Source organism: Notothenia rossii (assembly GCF_949606895.1).
Source record: "Notothenia rossii genome assembly, chromosome: 12".
Taxonomy (NCBI): Eukaryota; Metazoa; Chordata; class Actinopteri; order Perciformes; family Nototheniidae; genus Notothenia; species Notothenia rossii.
Window position 1 is genome coordinate 3,037,339 of NC_136911.1, and position 17,729 is coordinate 3,055,067.

The 17,729-nt window shown below is 40.6% G+C and overlaps 1 protein-coding gene across 1 annotated transcript in view; it reads left to right on the plus strand.

The window, feature by feature from the left end:
• pola1 (polymerase (DNA directed), alpha 1) overlaps positions 1-17,729 on the plus strand; it is an 80,573-nt gene that overhangs the window by 37,233 nt on the left and 25,611 nt on the right. Inside the window, 2 exon segments of the mRNA XM_079661817.1 lie at positions 818-999; positions 12,786-12,917. Of these exon segments, the coding sequence (XP_079517943.1) occupies positions 818-999; positions 12,786-12,917 (314 nt within the window).

A 17,729-nucleotide genomic window follows, 5' to 3' on the forward strand; every position in this document is an offset into this window, starting at 1 on the left:
GCATAGCTATAATAAATACTTAAGTTGTTGGTCAAGACACTTTCCATCTGATGAAGGCAAATGCCTTCCCAGATGGTAAAAAGGAAGAAAACATTACATTCAGTTATAACTGCCAAAACAAACATTATTTATGCTATTATGGCCCCTGTTAAAAATGTTTGTAATGTTATCTACTGTAAGTTGGTCAAACGAATGCCTCCTCATCCGGAAGCTGACCGAGCAGACCCGAGTGCATCCGCGAAGCACACAAAATGGCGACGTCAGAGTTCCCGTTAGCCGGCAAATCTAAATCTCTTCGGTCAAAATAATTTCCCTTTAGCGCAATACCACTTCAGTTGGGCCACTTCTGTGACAGACAAGAGTAGTCCATTCTAATGTCTAACACTTAATGTGGAGAAAAAAAAGACATTTTTGCGTTTCAGCAGCATAAAAGGACATGGCATTGCACAACACAAATTTAAACACTGGAAATAAAATGTAAACAACAACGTGAACATCGCAATTGAAATTAAATAGCATTAAAAAAAAAAGTAGAAAATATAGTCAGAGGGTAAATTATGACTTGGGAGGAATAAAATTGCCATAAACATTATTATTGTCATATTAAGACCACTTTATTCCACTATAATGATATAATACAGTAAAGAAAAAGTAGAAAATATACATTACAAATGTACAGTAACAACACATAAAGCAGGATCTTATATATACACAAGTATGTGAGTAATGGAATATTAAATATTAGATAGAATGTAAATGCAACCGGATGAAACGATATGGAGTTTTAAACCAGAATCATCTTGTTTTTTTACACCAGGTCTGGACCCAGGTCAGTTTCGCGCGCACCAGCAGTTCCAGAGGGAGGAGGAAACAGACGGCATGCTGGGAGCTCCGGTGCAGCTGACGGACGAGGAGCGATACAAAGACTGCGAGAGTTTCACCTTCACCTGTCCTCAGTGCAGCACCGACAACATCTACACCTGCGTCTTCGAAGGGGCGGTGAGTGAGAGTCAGCCATCACAGTCCAAATTTCTGCTACGCTGCTATGCCCGCTTGTACCGACATTTGAACACTTATAGTTATCAAAGTCAACTTTGTCAATCTTTCAGTTTGTGTACAGACGGAGAGATCGATTTCCCACAATCCCATAAATAATTATATGTATGCAAATATGTATATACCTAAATAAACACAATCAAAAGACACATTTATACATATGCACACATTAAGACCTAAATAAAAGTAAAAATCAATATATACAAAATAACAGTCACTTCCTTATCCTCAAACTTTAGGAACTTTCTTTTTCAGCTGTCCTTCAATTTATATGTTCTGTGTTATCACAGCCACAAGGTGCCTTCTGGTGGAAATACCTTTATCTGCAAAACTAAGACTAAATATCTAATTCAATGTGTTTCTGATTATGACTAGACGAAGAGTCTTCACTGGCTTTATCATGGATTTATTATTCATTATATAAACACTATAAGCAATATTATAGATTAAAAAAGACAATAAATGTAGTAACCTATGGCTGCTCGATTATGGCAAAAATCATAATCTCGATTATTTGGGTCAATTATTGATATCACGATTATTAAAAAACGATTATCCATTTACTTTGAAAACATCCATTTATTGAAAAAAAAGAAGTGAACAGTATGATTTTAACAGTTGATTACCCTGAACTGTAAGTATAGCTCAACTGAAAAACCAATGCAAAAAATAATTTAAAAAATAAATAATCATTTTATTTCAATTATGTTTTCATAATCGCTGCAAGCCAAAATCATAATTGCGACTAATTGAGCAGCCCTACCTGTGGCTACGCTACTATGTCCGCTTACTAAAATATTTGAACACCTATATTTATCCACAAACTTTAGGAAAACGGTATTTTTCAGATATCCTTCAATTCATATTTACTGTATTAGCTTAACCACACGGGGCCTCCTGATGGAAACACATCATACTGTGTTTACCACAAAGTGCAGGGAGGATGTAATGCAGGCAAGTTGTGTTAGACTTAGTTTCAGCTCGCTGTACCTGATGAGCTGATAACTGAGTTTAGATAAAACCAGTGTTCATTTTGTCAAATAAAACTGAGACTAAATATCTTCAACAACCTTCTTTTTTTTTTCAATAAATGTTATGGCTGTGACGAAAAAATTACAAGTTGCCACTGGCTTTATTATTTATTATATAAACACTAGCTGTGACCATAACATGCAATATTCTAGATGAAAAAATACAATAAATCTAGTTAAAAAAAATACAAAAAAATGTTACTCAAATCTGTCTTTCAACAACAAACCTTGGTAGACAGAAATTAAACAATATTTGTGGCTGAAATAATACATGTACCGGTAAACTAGGGCTGTCAGTCGATTCAAATAGTTAATCGCAAATTAATCGCACATTTTTTATCTGTTCTAAATGTACCTTAGAGGAATATTTTTCAAGTTTTTAATACTCTTATCAACATATGAGTGGACTTGCTTTATGCAAATGTTTATTATCATTTGAACAATGACAAATATTCTCATGAATATTAAACACAACAACCTCTGAACATTACAAATATTCACCTCAATTCAATCTGGAACCTCTCTCATACAATACTGTGTGTGTGTGTGTGTGTGTGTGTGTGTGTGTGTGTGTGTGTGTGTGTGTGTGTGTGTGTGTGTGTGTGTGTGTGTGTGTGTGTGTGTGTGTGTGTGTGTGTGTGTGTGTGTGTGTGTGTGTGTGTGTGTGTGTGTGTGTGTGTGTGTGTGTGTGTGTGTGTGTGTGTGTGTGTGTGTGTGTGTGTGTGTGTGTGTGTGTGTGTGTGTGTGTGTGTGTGTGTGTGTGTGTGTGTGTGATGGATCGTTGGAGCTATGTGCAACTCAAGGCATATGCTCGAACGGGAGCTGCCTGGACGCTGCAATCATGTTGCACGCACTATCCGTGCTGACTGTTCGTACAATGTTCCGCTGTCTGGCTGCCTGCATGAAGTCAAGTGCTCGGCGCAGTTGTCGGCGAAATGTCGCTCCTCTGTTTTCATTGAAACAGCTCCTTATATCCGTTAGCGCAGCTAGCTAGCACCAGATGCTAACAACAACAACAATACACGTAAGGTCTCAATCTCGCGCCACACATACACACACCCTCGCGGTCCTTCCGATGGCCAGTCGGTGCCTGCCGGTGAGCGTGGAAGTGTGGTCTGCCGCAAGCGGGCGGCAGGAGCGGGGCTGTCAGCATCAGCTTGTAGATGGTATTTTAAACTCGATGCGCTCTGAAACGACGGGGCGACCGAGGACAAAAAATACACATGCGTTAATCGCGTTAAAAATAATTAGTGGCGTTAATCTTGCGTTAATGTATTATTAACGCGTTAACTTGACAGTCCTAATGTAAACCTAATGAGTACACTCACCTTTCATTGACAGAAGCTCTACTAAAATAGTGAGGGGTTTTTCTTTAACAATAAGACTAAAATGCCCAGATGTTCAGTCAACTAAAACAGCTGACTAAATACACTAAAGGGAAACTAATAGGGACATTTAAGACATGACGAGGACTGAATACAGAATAGCTAACAATAATCAAGCTATATCTTAGGCAGCAGCAGCAGAAGGAGTTGTGGAGATGCACACTCATCAGAGAGATTCAAATAAAGACAGACGTGACAAAGAGAAGATTGCTTTAATCACCATTGGCAGGGCTCAACGCTAACTTTTTTAAGTGGTTGCCAGGCTGGCAACCAGGCATCAGCTTTTGGTTGCCAAAACTGAAAATATGGTTGCCATTTTTAGTCACCTTATATTTTAAATAATGAAAATACTATACCGTTATACATCAACTTAATAAGGAAAATGTGACACAAAAGAATGTTCAAATGCTTTACAACAATAAGTAAATAACACAATTATTTGAAACTTAAGTGGTAGGAAACTTGTCCACCCTCAATTGCTGGTATACAAAACACCAGTAGTGCAGCTGTTGATCTGTTCTTAACAGATCACTAGTTTCGTGGCCATCCGTTGTCTCCCTTTCAAATTTGGGTTTTCTTGACCTTTGTACTGACCCCCACCATAGATCCATTGGCCCTTCAGCATTGAAGTCTTGGATTGGCCAGACTAATACATTTATAATGTTAAATAAATGAAAACCATTCACAGTTAAGAATTAGATATGAATTATTAATGCTGTAAATTACCTTTAATATGTCTAACTATATTTAAAATGTGTTACCTTTGTATAGAAGTGATTATATTTGTATGCCAATATTTTCCTATGGTTAAGTTTCGTTTTGTACTTTTATTTTGGTAGTAATAAGATCGGGACTCTTATTTTGAAGGAACTTTTACCGGAAGTGAATGCACAACAGAACAGAATGTACTTGTATATATTTCGCCTCCCAAGACTTTACAAATGTCCTCTTTGCTTTTCGTTTGGGTTCACCTTGCGCTTTATCAGTTGAATCACTTTGAACATTCGTTTGAGAAGTTGACGGGTTGTCCAAACTTTTTATCGCACAGTTCAAACAACTTAATTTGCTTCGCCATTTTTGTAAAACAAACACACTGGCTGTTTCTCAATCGCGAGGACGCTTGCTTGGTAGCACATGTCTTCCGAGTCACTTGCTCCAGAAGCGAGGCAAGAATCCTTCCTGGCATTCGGAAAGCAAAGAATGGAACAGGCGAGCGTGATATGAGAGGCCCCGCCTTACATTTTACGCCACAGATTTGGGGAAATCCGTGCACAAAGAATTGTGGGGATTTGAAGGACGCAAAGTCTACCCATGTGCAGACTCGAAATTTCCCCCAAACCAAGGACGCGGCCTTGGTGGAATTCCAAGTATGCTGGAGATTGGAACAGTCCTTCGGCGGCACTCGATGACGTAGCATCCTTGAAATATTGGCTTGGCAGCCAGTTTCCTCGAGATTGAGAAACGGCCCCGGCGCACGCGAGTAAACGTGCATCGCTTTCTGGCTCCGTAATCACACCAATGCACGTGCAACTTAAGTATCAGGTTCCGACTGGTCACAACAAATAATGAACATTTATCTCTTTTGGGGTGCACATTTTGCTGTTTGCTATCCTTATTTCTTTGTGTTAAAAACTGGTTGCCACTGATGGCAACCAAAGGCCAAGAAGTGGTTGACATTTTTATTCTGAATGGTTGCCAATGGCAACCTGGCAACCGTTACTGTCGAGCCCTGCCATTGGTGTGTTTAACTGTTTAACTGGATTTTTGGTAGTGACTCGAGCTCGAAAAGGCGTTTGAGTTTCTTGCTTTGAAGGACTCTCGCTGCAGTCATCCTCCATATTGTGTCTGCGTCTGTATTTTTAGACAGCTGCCTGGCTCCAACGCCGACTCTGTTTTCATTGGCATAGTTTGGACTCCACAACTTGAAAAGCCTTTCCTTAACCCCTGACACACACACACACACACACACACACACACACATATACATACACACACACACACACACACACACACACACACACACACACACACACACACACACACACACACACACACACACACACACACACACACACACACACACACACACACACACACACACTGATCTCCTACCATTTGTCAGGCCAAGGTCGTGTCTATGTGTGTGTGTGTTATCAGCGTCTAATGAGGAGCAGGGCACACAGCTTTTCCTCGTCTGAGAGACACTAATAAAACTGACAACGCTCGGTCCTCTGAAGGCGGGGAGAACTTGCATTAAAAATAAAAAAAGGAGTATTATAAACACACACTCATATCATGAGACACTGCAGCAGATACACTGGTATTTTTCAAGTGAGACACACACACACACACACACACACACACACACACACACACACACACACACACACACACACACACACACACACACACACACACACACACACACACACACACACACACACACACACACACACACACACACACACACACTGGAAACATAACCAAAAACTATCCAATTTAGTTTGACTTAATCTAATGTTTTTGCACATTTAAAAATATCTAAAGAAACAAGAGCTGCTACAAGTTGATAAACAGAAAGAATCACTTCTCTAGTTTAGGTTAATCGTCTTTCAAAAAGATCTTTAAATTCTGTTTTTAAACGATTTCCTGCTCCTCTCGGTTTTACATTGTATTAAAGTGAACAAGACATTTCATCTCTTGGACTTTACAAAACTGGGATGTCGATTGTTTACAATTTTCTGTATTTTACACCAAAATCCAGATATTAATTGATATTTAAAACAAGTTGTTGCAGCCCTTAAACACAGAAACTCCTAATGTGCTGTTTACACGAGAACGCAAACGGTTGTATCTGCTACTTTTCTCTTTCGTATAGCCCGTTCACACGAGGCCGTAACGGATACGCGGAAACGGACCCGGCAAACGATAACGGGTCCCAAGGTGGATAGATCTGCGGACGAAACGCTCTGGGGGGCCAAACGGCTCCGTGTGTACCTATACGATCATTTCCTGATAACGAATAAGCCAAAGCCCCGCCTCTCCCCACCTCTGCTGCTCACTGCTGTAGCATGGTCAGTAGCTACTGTCAGTAGCTACTGACCATGCTACAGATGTTAGTGCAGAATCTACAGCTCCTCTACCACAACCACCAGCAACAAGTAGACATGGAGAACTACATGAACTACATGTTGCTAAATCCACCGCGGGGCATAAACAGAAGGGCAACCATGGCAACCATGCTCAGGGGGTCTTCTTCGCTGCTTTTGGTGTATTTTGTTTCGAAAGTACAGCGCCACTTACAGGCCCGGCATATGTACTACAGCGTCTCCAGCGCTCCCGAGCGGTCTCGTGTGGACGGAAGACTGTTTTGGTATCGTATTCGGTTCGTTTGCGTGTAAATGGGGTCTAATACTTTAATAGTAGAATATAAACTTAACACAAAAAGTAAGGCAATTTGTGTTTGGTAGAGGATTTCTATGTTGTAAATGCTTTTTGGCAATATTTTTCATGGGCGCACCCCACATACTCAGCTCTGCTGTTCATCCCACAAAAGCTTCTTCCTCACAAATGTGATACCATTGGAAAGGTAAGAAAACAGGCTTTCCAACGGTATAAGATGTATTGCCAAAAAGCATTGTTACAACATAAAATGATCTACCAAACAGAAATTGCCTTACTTTTTGTGTTAAGTTTAGTCTTTAAATGTGTGTTGGAATCACTCTGAACCAACCAACATCTGTCTGATTACTGGTTTGATTTTCCAGCTTGTGTCAGAGGCCGGTATGCACACACACGCACACGCACACGCACATGCACACGCACACGCACACACACACACGCACACACATAGAGAAAGTGATAAGACGGTAAGTTAATTAGGGTGGTGAGCATGGTCTAACAGCTCAGGGAGAGGGAGGACAGTTGGGCCTTGACTCCGGCGCTGAATCAGAGCCAGAGATGTTCGGAGGAGGCGTGACGGATGATGGAGGACAGACAGAGGGGGAGAAGATGTTTGATGGTGGAGGGAGGGCGGAAAGATTAAGAAACAGGGAGAACAATCTGGATGAACTGCAGGGATTTCCCTCGGCTCAGTTTTAATAAAGCAAGGACGGGAAAGAAAACAGTCAGGGTCGACGGTATTCATGTTGTTAAGATAGTTTTAAAGTCTTTGAGGAGGCTATTTAAAGTGCACTTCAGCTGATACACTGGTTTATTTCCACATGAATTGGCTGTAGCAGATTCAGTTGAAGTCAAACAAATAATCCTGCACATAAAGAAATATAAAAAACTGAGCGGAAAATGTAAAAAGTATCTGCTTTTTGATATTCTTGAGGTAATCTTTCTACCAAAAATGTCAGAAAATGCTGTTTTCATCCTCAAATGTGGAGACTTTCTTGCTTTTCTCTGTTTTACGTTATATTGGGGTGAATGTATTTGGGATTTAGATTGACAGCTTGAACTTTGAGCAACTGCAAAAGCTTTCTTTCTATTTTCTGACAGAGAAGAGACACGAGTGAACAGTCAGGGCGAGACACAAATGTTTATTAAATAGTTTTCGAGAAGGCTTTCAACGTGTAAGTAGTTTGGGTTGTTGAAAAATACTTGAAGGAGTGTTAAAAGATACGATCCTTGGTTTTTAAATATTTAAACTTTCCTCAGAAGCTTCACACATCATCCTTGAGTGTTTTTTTATTAAAAACTGTGAAGCAATCATTTAACCGGGGAGTTTTTATTTTAAATGTTGGTCGATATGATTTGTTTGGGAGGGGAGATTCCTGTTATGAAGCTTGGAATGAGAGTGGGAGGGGAGGAGAAGGGGAGAGGCTGCTTTCATCCAGAACAAACAGGAAAGAATAAAAACACATGAAGCAGAGGAAGAGGAGGGTAAACTGAGGAGAGGAAGAGGAGTTGATTGGGTTAAACTGGCAGAAAATCTGGGTAACACTTTATATTAAGGTACACAAATTAACCATCAACTAGTTGCTAATTAACATGCATATTAGCAGTATATTGACTCTTTATTAGTCATTATAAAACACTTATTAAAGCCTTATTCTACAAGTACTAAGCCATTAGTTGAGAGTTTTTCCTCAATAACCCTCTAATTAGTGCTGATTCATTGCAAGTAAGGAAGTTGTTGTACATGAGTTTGTGTCTTAATATGCTCTGCTCAATATGGGCCTAATAAGGCAGTAGTACCACAAGAATAGTAGGCCTAATTCTAGCATAATAACACTTAACAAATATGATCTATTCGTATGTTCCAAGACATGAAACTATAGCTGTTAATTGACTCAAAATGTTGTATTTATATCTCAGAATATGTTCCCTATTTTAAAGTGAAGTCTTGTTCATAACCAATAAGCTATTAGTTTGACTCTAACGGCCCGTCCACACTACAGCTTCAAAAAAAAGCTTGCCGGCGGGCGTGTCTGAAGCTCGACCAACAACCAATCACATGAATCTCCCGCCCCTGTCACACAAGCAGCAGTTTGATTGGCTAGAGCTTGTACTGGCATATGATTTGACTGGCTGACGCTTCCACCGAAAGCTTCAGAAGCTTCAAAAGTTGAACATTGCTCAACTTTTGCAGCCTGAAACGCCAGGAAAGCTCCGCTCTGCTACCCACAATTCAGTTCGGCGAAAAGCGAGGCAACGTGACGTCACCCCATTCAAAGTGAATGGGCAGACGCGCTGGAAACCGTTTTTGAAGCTGAAGTGTGGACGGGCCGTAATTGACCTGAACAGGTTCCCTATTCTAAAGTTGCCTCCGCTTCACACTTTGTAAATACATTATAAGACAAAGCTACTGAAATTAACCTCAACAGTAAATGAACAAAGTAGGCACACGTTGAAATATCTGTTTTATTAATGAACCACTGAAGAAAGAAAGAAACACATGCAGCCTGTACTTTTGAATAAAAACTGATTTTTAACAGAGTTTATGTATTTGTGATCATACTGTGGGACCTTGTATGTACTTACACAAGAGGTGTACTGTTCTCTATGTGTTGTACTGTCTCAGTGTGAACATTACGGAGCCCCTAAAGGGACATGGGGAAAAAAAGAGAGAGAGAAAAAAAGGTCGGGATAACGGTTTAAGAGACATGAAAAAAAATAACGGATTGGCAAAACAGGAGAGTCTGTAAACCAGTCTGCTTTGATCTATAAATGAATGTCCGACTCTCAGAGAACCTGCAGCTGTTTTAAAGGGAAACAAACACTCAGAACACACACACACACACACACACACACACACACAGTGGCGGACTGGCCATCGGGACTTTCGGGACGAATCCCAATGGGCCGGTACCGAAGTGGGCCCCTCGTTGACAGTTTATGCAAGTGTAACATACACAGATTAACACATAGGACCGCTAAGTTTAAACAAGGTAAATATAGCTAATGCTAGCTGTGCAATAAGCATGAATACAGGCTAGTATGGCTAACATGCTAGCGCGAATGCTAACGCATTTTCTCATTGTGTTTTAACATCTCCAAATGTCATCACATAAACACAATACATGTTACTAATCCTTACACTGTAAGTGTAAGGATTACACTTACACTTACAGTCATTGCTTTCTGACAGACTTCACCCTTTTACTCTTCAGGTTGCATAGGGAAAATTAGTAGCAGTCTACTGCCACGCTATTCAGTTCACTTTCTCCTACTTCCTGTACCTGGTTTCCTGTCTAACCTTCAGTACACATTTTACTAAAATATAAATGTGCAAATATGAAACATACAGTTCAATATCACCTTGCTATCGGTAGCTGAACTGTGAATACCCCAAAACATATTCTTAGATATCAATACCTAATTTTGAGTTATTAACACTTATAGTTTCATGTGTGACGTGTGGCATGCCTGTTGTAGTCCCGTGTGACGTGTGGCAAAGCTGTTGTAGGCCCGTGTGACGTGTGGCATACCTGTTGTAGTGACGTGTGGCATACCTGTTGTAGGCCCGTGTGGCATACCTGTTGTAGTGACGTGTGGCATACCTGTTGTAGGCCCGTGTGGCATACCTGTTGTAGTGACGTGTGGCATACCTGTTGTAGTGACGTGTGGCAAAGCTGTTGTTGGCCCGTGTGGCATACCTGTTGTTGGCCCGTGTGGCATACCTGTTGTAGTGACGTGTGGCAAAGCTGTTGTAGGCCCGTGTGGCATACCTGTTGTTGGCCCGTGTGGCATACCTGTTGTTGGCCCGTGTGGCATTCCTGTTGTTGGCCCGTGTGGCATACCTGTTGTAGGCCCGTGTGGCATACCTGTTGTAGGCCCGTGTGACATGTGGCATACCTGTGAGTGCTTGACTTCCTGCAGAAAGCTTTCCTTGCTGCCGTCAATGCATCATCTAAATGTTTTTATGTTATATTTAGTGTAATTGTTTTGTTCCGTGACTTCTTCGTTCATTGCATTAGCCGTAAACCGTTCTGTCAATTGAGTGTTATTAAGGTCATGCTGACCTCCTTCTCCTCAAGCTACAATAATGTTAAAATGTCCTGCACTCAGGGGTGTTGTGAACCTGTTACACTTTCCACTTCTGTGACATGTGCTTTGTTCAGGTGTAAAGGGAATGTCCTGTGGTTGTTATGTTGGCGAACTGCTTTGATCAGTCCCTGTGCGCACACATATTAATGCACCGGACGCTACATGTATTAACTCTGCCGGGAGTCACATTGTAGTCGTTGGATTGAGATTGTAGTAAATGCTTTTCTCTCAAAGCCTTTATAACTAACTCCATCATGTGACAATCAAAAGGTAAAAGGCCCACATGTTTTCTACAAAGGCAATTTCACCTGAGAACAGTTTTAGTGTGACATCTCTTTTAAAAAGAGAAACGCCTGCTCGACTACTGCCGATGGAAAAGCAGTGTATCGCAGGTTTCCCCGTGTTCAGAAACCTAGATATACGTAACATTACAATATGTTTAATTGAGCTGACACTTTTATCCAAAACAACTTAGAATAAGTGCAATACATTATAAAGATACTCGGAACAGCAAGAAAGCTGCAGCTATATTTGCTTGAAATAAGACAAACGACTGTGAGTGCTGTCAGCCTCAGTTGATAAGAATTAACAGTTTTTATTAAAAAAAATATTAAATTCATTATTTATTAATCATTATTATTATATTAAATTAATGATACTCAAATAGAAATATAATGCAAAAAATATATTTTATAAAAGTTTAAATTAAACAGTTAAAAAAAAAAGAATATAATTATTATTTATTTGTAACTATTTAATTTAAACTTTTATAAAAATATTTTTTTAATATTATATTTAAGCAATCGCTCACTTCAGGGTAATTAGCGAACATATTAGACAGAGAGCATTGATCCATTATTTGGCTGTTTATTTACATAAATGTGTATGTTGCTGTTTATTGTGCAGCCACTGAAAAACTGTCCAGCATCAGTAGCATGGCTTACGTGGTTACTTGTATAGGTTGAGGTTGTTCGAGGCTGTTGCTTGGCGTGGCGAGAATATTGCTCCACTTTCTCCGGTCCCCGAGATTGGGCTTCCAGTAGCTCTGGAGAGAGCTTTCGCACATGTGGCCACTAACGGTCATAATTTCTCTGCTTTGTTTCAAGACCCGCATCAGAAAGCTTTTGAATGGTGCTACTTTTCCAGTTGGTCTACCTGCTCTTCACGTAGCTCTGCATGTCGTCGTTTAGGTGCATTTTCTTTCTGGAGACATACACTCCTCAACCCACTCCTCCATAGTAAGACCCCCCCGGAGGTCGAAGTTAACCTTAAATGTTTCCATCTTAAGCTTTGTTAGTTAGTTTCGTAACGGACGTAATGTAACAGTTGTAGCTTTTCCTCAGACGGGAGGGATACTGACTTGTTGTGAAAAGTAACTACAATTCTACCCGTGATATACTCTCATTAGATCACGGCTAAGAACCAATCAGATTGCTTGATTTGTCTTGTCCGTTTTATAATTCTATTTTTGTATCATTCCTTTCTATTTCAACTTATTTTTAAATAGTATTTATTTCTGTTGTGTTATGTTTAATGACGTAGGTGCCGCCGAGACAGGTTGGATTTCATTTGTCGACGAAAAAATGCACCTTTTTTGACGTTCAAGATACTCAAACTATAATAACAATAATAATAATTAACTCTATTTAGAGGCGCCTTTCAAACCACCCAAGGGCACCTTACAATTCATAAAATATTCGAAGGAAAGGTTTAAGAAAGTACAAAATGGCCGTAACAGGGGACATGTAGCATTACAGTGAGTAGGATTGTGTTTACAAAGCATCAGTTAATTAACGGCGCCACTTTGTCTGTGTTTCAGGGGTCGAAGTGTGAACCCAGTTTGCTGCGCTGCTGTCACCTGCCCTGTGGGGAACGTCCCATCGACCAGGCCGTCAACATCTGCAACAAACTGCTGCTCGACATCCGGCGCCACATCAAGAAATACTACTCCGTGAGTACAGCTCTTCAAATTACAAAAACTCTGCTTCACACACTCTCAAAACCACACTGATGTATTCACTGCTTCACCAAGAGGAGGGTAAACCGAGGAGGGGGTTAATGTGTGGAACTGCATTTTGAGTTAATTGACTTGAACTGGCTGAAAAACTGATGTATTTTCCCCCAAAGAAGTAGAAATACCAGCTCTCCAAATGACTACTGCTGCAAAACTCTGCTTCACACACACTCAAAACCACACTCGTGTATTTACTGCTTCCCCACCTGCAGGGACGCAAATGGATTTCGTTTAGTTTTTTCTTCAGACTCCTTTAATACTGAAACTGGTTCGATTAGCACAGCTGGCCAGACCATTTTTTTTTAACCTCTCATCATAATTTTTCCTTCCAAGGAAACTTCACAAAAACAAATCTCTTCAAAACATAAATAAGTAATATGAATGAAATGTACATTTTCCGCACCCTACCACTGTTTCTAGCATATAAAAACATTGCTAACGTAACTTAATTAAGCGGACTAAATCAAAGTGTTCTGATAAACTGCATGTAATACAATAGTCAAAAACAAGTGAGAATGTACGCTCCAGTAAGTGTTTATGGAAAGGTTGGACTGTATTAACACAATTTGGGATTCAACAGCAGCGGTAATGATAAAAGAGGCCTTTTAAAACTGGATTTGGACGAGAGATGACGGAAACCTCAGCAGGGCACTGCGCTGACATTTCCCACCAAAGACCACATTATGCTCGCGAAATGAAAAGGGCAGGAGAGAGATTTGAAGGTGCATGATCCGTGAAAATACTTAATAATTCTTCCTTTGAATACCAAGTTTAACATGCACTCTTTGTCACTTTTTTTTTTTTTTAATATGATAAGGTGACATTTAAATGATACATCTGGAGAAACTGGGTCATTGGAGAAACTGCAGGAACTAAAGATACAACAAATGATTTGTAACTTTAAAGATCAGGCTGATTTGTCTCAATTATCCAGGGATGCTAAGAACACTTCCTATTTCCTACTGGCTTCGTAGGGTGAATACTTTTCTACAGTTACACACTTATTGACATCTCAGAAGCATGGAAGGTGGGATTGATCATTTGAGCTCTATATTGTAAGCTGGTCACATTTACACTTTGCTGATTAATTGGGTTTCATCAGTCAACACTGTGACACTTTTCCATGTCTCACAATGGCACTTCTATTGGCTAGCGCTCCAACACATTGTACGTGAGAGGCTAAGGGGCGGGACATCTCTAAGTGGTCGACCAATCACAACAGAGCCGGCCAGTTAACCAATCAGAGCAGATTGGGCTCTGGTTTCAGACAGAGGGTGAAAAGAGGTGCTACTGCACAGGCAGTATGAGGACTCTTTAAAGTAGAGACACTACATACCGATATACACCTGAACATCAGCAGGAGAGGACTCTTTAAAGTAGAGACACTACATACTGATATACACCTGCACATCAGCAGGAGAGGACTCTTTAAAGTAGAAACACTACATAATGATATACACCTGAACATCAGCAGGAGAGGACTCTTTAAAGTAGAGACACTACATACTGATATACACCTGAACATCAGCAGGAGAGGACTCTTTAAAGTAGAGACACTACATACTGATATACACCTGAACATCAGCAGGAGAGGACTCTTTAAAGTAGAGACACTACATACTGATATACACCTGAACATCAGCAGGAGAGGACTCTTTAAAGTAGAGACACTACATACTGATATACACCTGAACATCAGCAGGAGAGGACTCTTTAAAGTAGAGACACTACATACTGATACACACCTGAACATCAGCAGGAGAGGACTCTTTAAAGTAGAGACACTACATGCTGATATACACCTGAACATCAGCAGGAGAGGACTCTTTAAAGTAGAGACACTACATACTGATATACACCTGAACATCAGCAGGAGAGGACTCTTTAAAGTAGAGACACTACATACTGATACACACCTGAACATCAGCAGGAGAGGACTCTTTAAAGTAGAGACACTACATACTGATATACACCTGAACATCAGCAGGAGAGGACTCTTTAAAGTAGAGACACTACATACTGATATACACCTGAACATCAGCAGGAGAGGACTCTTTAAAGTAGAGACACTACATACTGATATACACCTGAACATCAGCAGGAGAGGACTCTTTAAAGTAGAGACACTACATACTGATATACACCTGAACATCAGCAGGAGAGGACTCTTTAAAGTAGAGACACTACATACTGATATACACCTGAACATCAGTAGGAGAGGACTCTTTAAAGTAGAGACACTACATACTGATATACACCTGAACATCAGCAGGAGAGGACTCTTTAAAGTAGAAACACTACATACTGATATACACCTGAACATCAGCAGGAGAGGACTCTTTAAAGTAGAGACACTACATACTGATATACACCTGAACATCAGCAGGAGAGGACTCTTTAAAGTAGAGACACTACATACTGATATACACCTGAACATCAGCAGGAGAGGACTCTTTAAAGTAGAGACACTACATACTGATACACACCTGAACATCAGCAGGAGAGGACTCTTTAAAGTAGAGACACTACATACTGATATACACCTGAACATCAGCAGGAGAGGACTCTTTAAAGTAGAGACACTACATACTGATATACACCTGAACATCAGCAGGAGAGGACTCTTTAAAGTAGAGACACTACATACTGATATACACCTGAACATCAGCAGGAGAGGACTCTTTAAAGTAGAGACACAACATACTGATATACACCTGAAAGTGACCATTATTATGTGTTATATTTTCAAGCTTGTTGGTGTGGACGGAGATTATTGGATAAATGGTGCAGACGATTGCACAATTCATTTTGAAGTCATGTTATTGTATAATCTGATGTTTCAACATATGCCTTGTCTCCAGGGAATGTTAAGATAATGTGAAGGTTAAAGTTTGATCATTCCTTAGGATATAAGCTAAGTTTCAGGCAAAATGACCCACTTCTGACACAAAACACTACAGGACGACACAGACATTATCTTTGCTTGTATTTGCGTCGTTAAATATTGTTCTATTGATTCTGACAATATATTTTTAGCTCCAATAGAAACCACAGTGTGGAGGGAAAGTTGTACTGACTATGAAATTAACTGGATGCCTGTGTTGTCTAAAGGTTTCTCTATCTCTGCTTCTAACACCTTCGTCTTAAGAGCGTGGAATGCACTGTCTGTAAAAGTGTGTGTGGGTGTATGTGTGTGTGGGGGTAACTCTCCCACAGTGCTGAACAGAAATCAATTAGTTTGGTGAATGTGTGGGGAGCGAGTACCCCTCAACCCCTTTGTCACGATGTGTGAAACAGCTGCTACCACTGAATACTTACACCTCACACACAGCAACACACACACACACACACACACACACACACACACACACACACCACTGGAGGCTGAGCAGCGGCGGACACAGCACACACTGCGGGGCAATGAAGAGGGGTAATATTGTGTAATTAAGGATTCCTTTCAGGCCGAGGGAGAGTTCAAATAGAGCTGTTTGTCTGGGCAGATAGAGGGAAAGTGTGTGTGTGTGTGTGCAGATGTATAAATGTGCATGTGTGTCGGCGTCTTAAGCTCGGACCACAGAGACATTAATCATTAGTGAAATTACCTCCTGTCCCCCCCCCACCCATTATCAATAAAGCAGCACCCTGAGAATGGGCAAACACTTGTTCACCCTCTCTTACGCACACACACTCTCCTAAACACACACACACACACACACACACACACACACACACACACACACACACACACACACACACACACACACACACACACACACACACACACACTTGTCGTCCTGTCCTCCTCTCGTCCCGTTGGCAGAGTGAGAGATTCGCTTGTTTCCTGAACCTCCCAATTCTTCTTCTGCTTTTTTTTCCGTAAACTCCTCCCATCTAACCACCGTTGCCATGGCGTTTAACAAATTATTGCAATTACCCTCGTCACGCGGGTCGCCCCTGGAAACGGGCTGAGGGGCGAGAGAAGAAAGGGGGGAGGGGGGGAGAGAGAAAGGGTGAATGAAGACCAGAGAAGGTGATAATCCTGTTTTGAACAAAAGGTCAAATTGTTGAATAGAGAAGCTTTGATTAAGCGGAGGAGGTACAAAGTGGAACCATTTGAGCCCTATTCACTTCTGTGTGTGTGTGTGTGTGTGTGTGTGTGTGTGTGTGTGTGTGTGTGTGTGTGTGTGTGTGTGTGTGTGTGTGTGTGTGTGTGTGTGTGTGTGTGTGTGTGTGTGTGTGTGTGTGTGTGTGTGTGTGTGTGTGTGTGTGTGTGTGTGTGTGTGTGTGTGTGTGTGTGTGTGTGTGTGTGTGTGTGTGTGTGTGTGTGTGGCAGGTGGATTCCTCTGCTACAGGAGTCATGTCAGAGAGGCCTCTTCACTGTGTGATCACTGACAATACATCTGCAATGATTAGCAGATTAGCAGAATATTAATCATCTATTTGCATAATTGATTTTTTTGTCATTTTTCTTTCAAACAATTAGAAAATGTCCCTAGTCGTTCCTTTTCTGACATTTTTTGGACTAGTTGACGAATATAAAGACAAGGTTTTTTGCTTTTGGATGCACGCACAAGCATTTTCTATATACTGTAATAAAAATAATAATTAAATTTAAAAAAAATTGAGCCCAAATAGCAAGAAGTTGGTCACATACAGCTTGCAATTGGTAATGATAAATACACTTTTAAAAGAAAACATATCTAAACAAAGTACTTTGCAGAGAGGAAAATGAAAAAATCTGAATAAAAT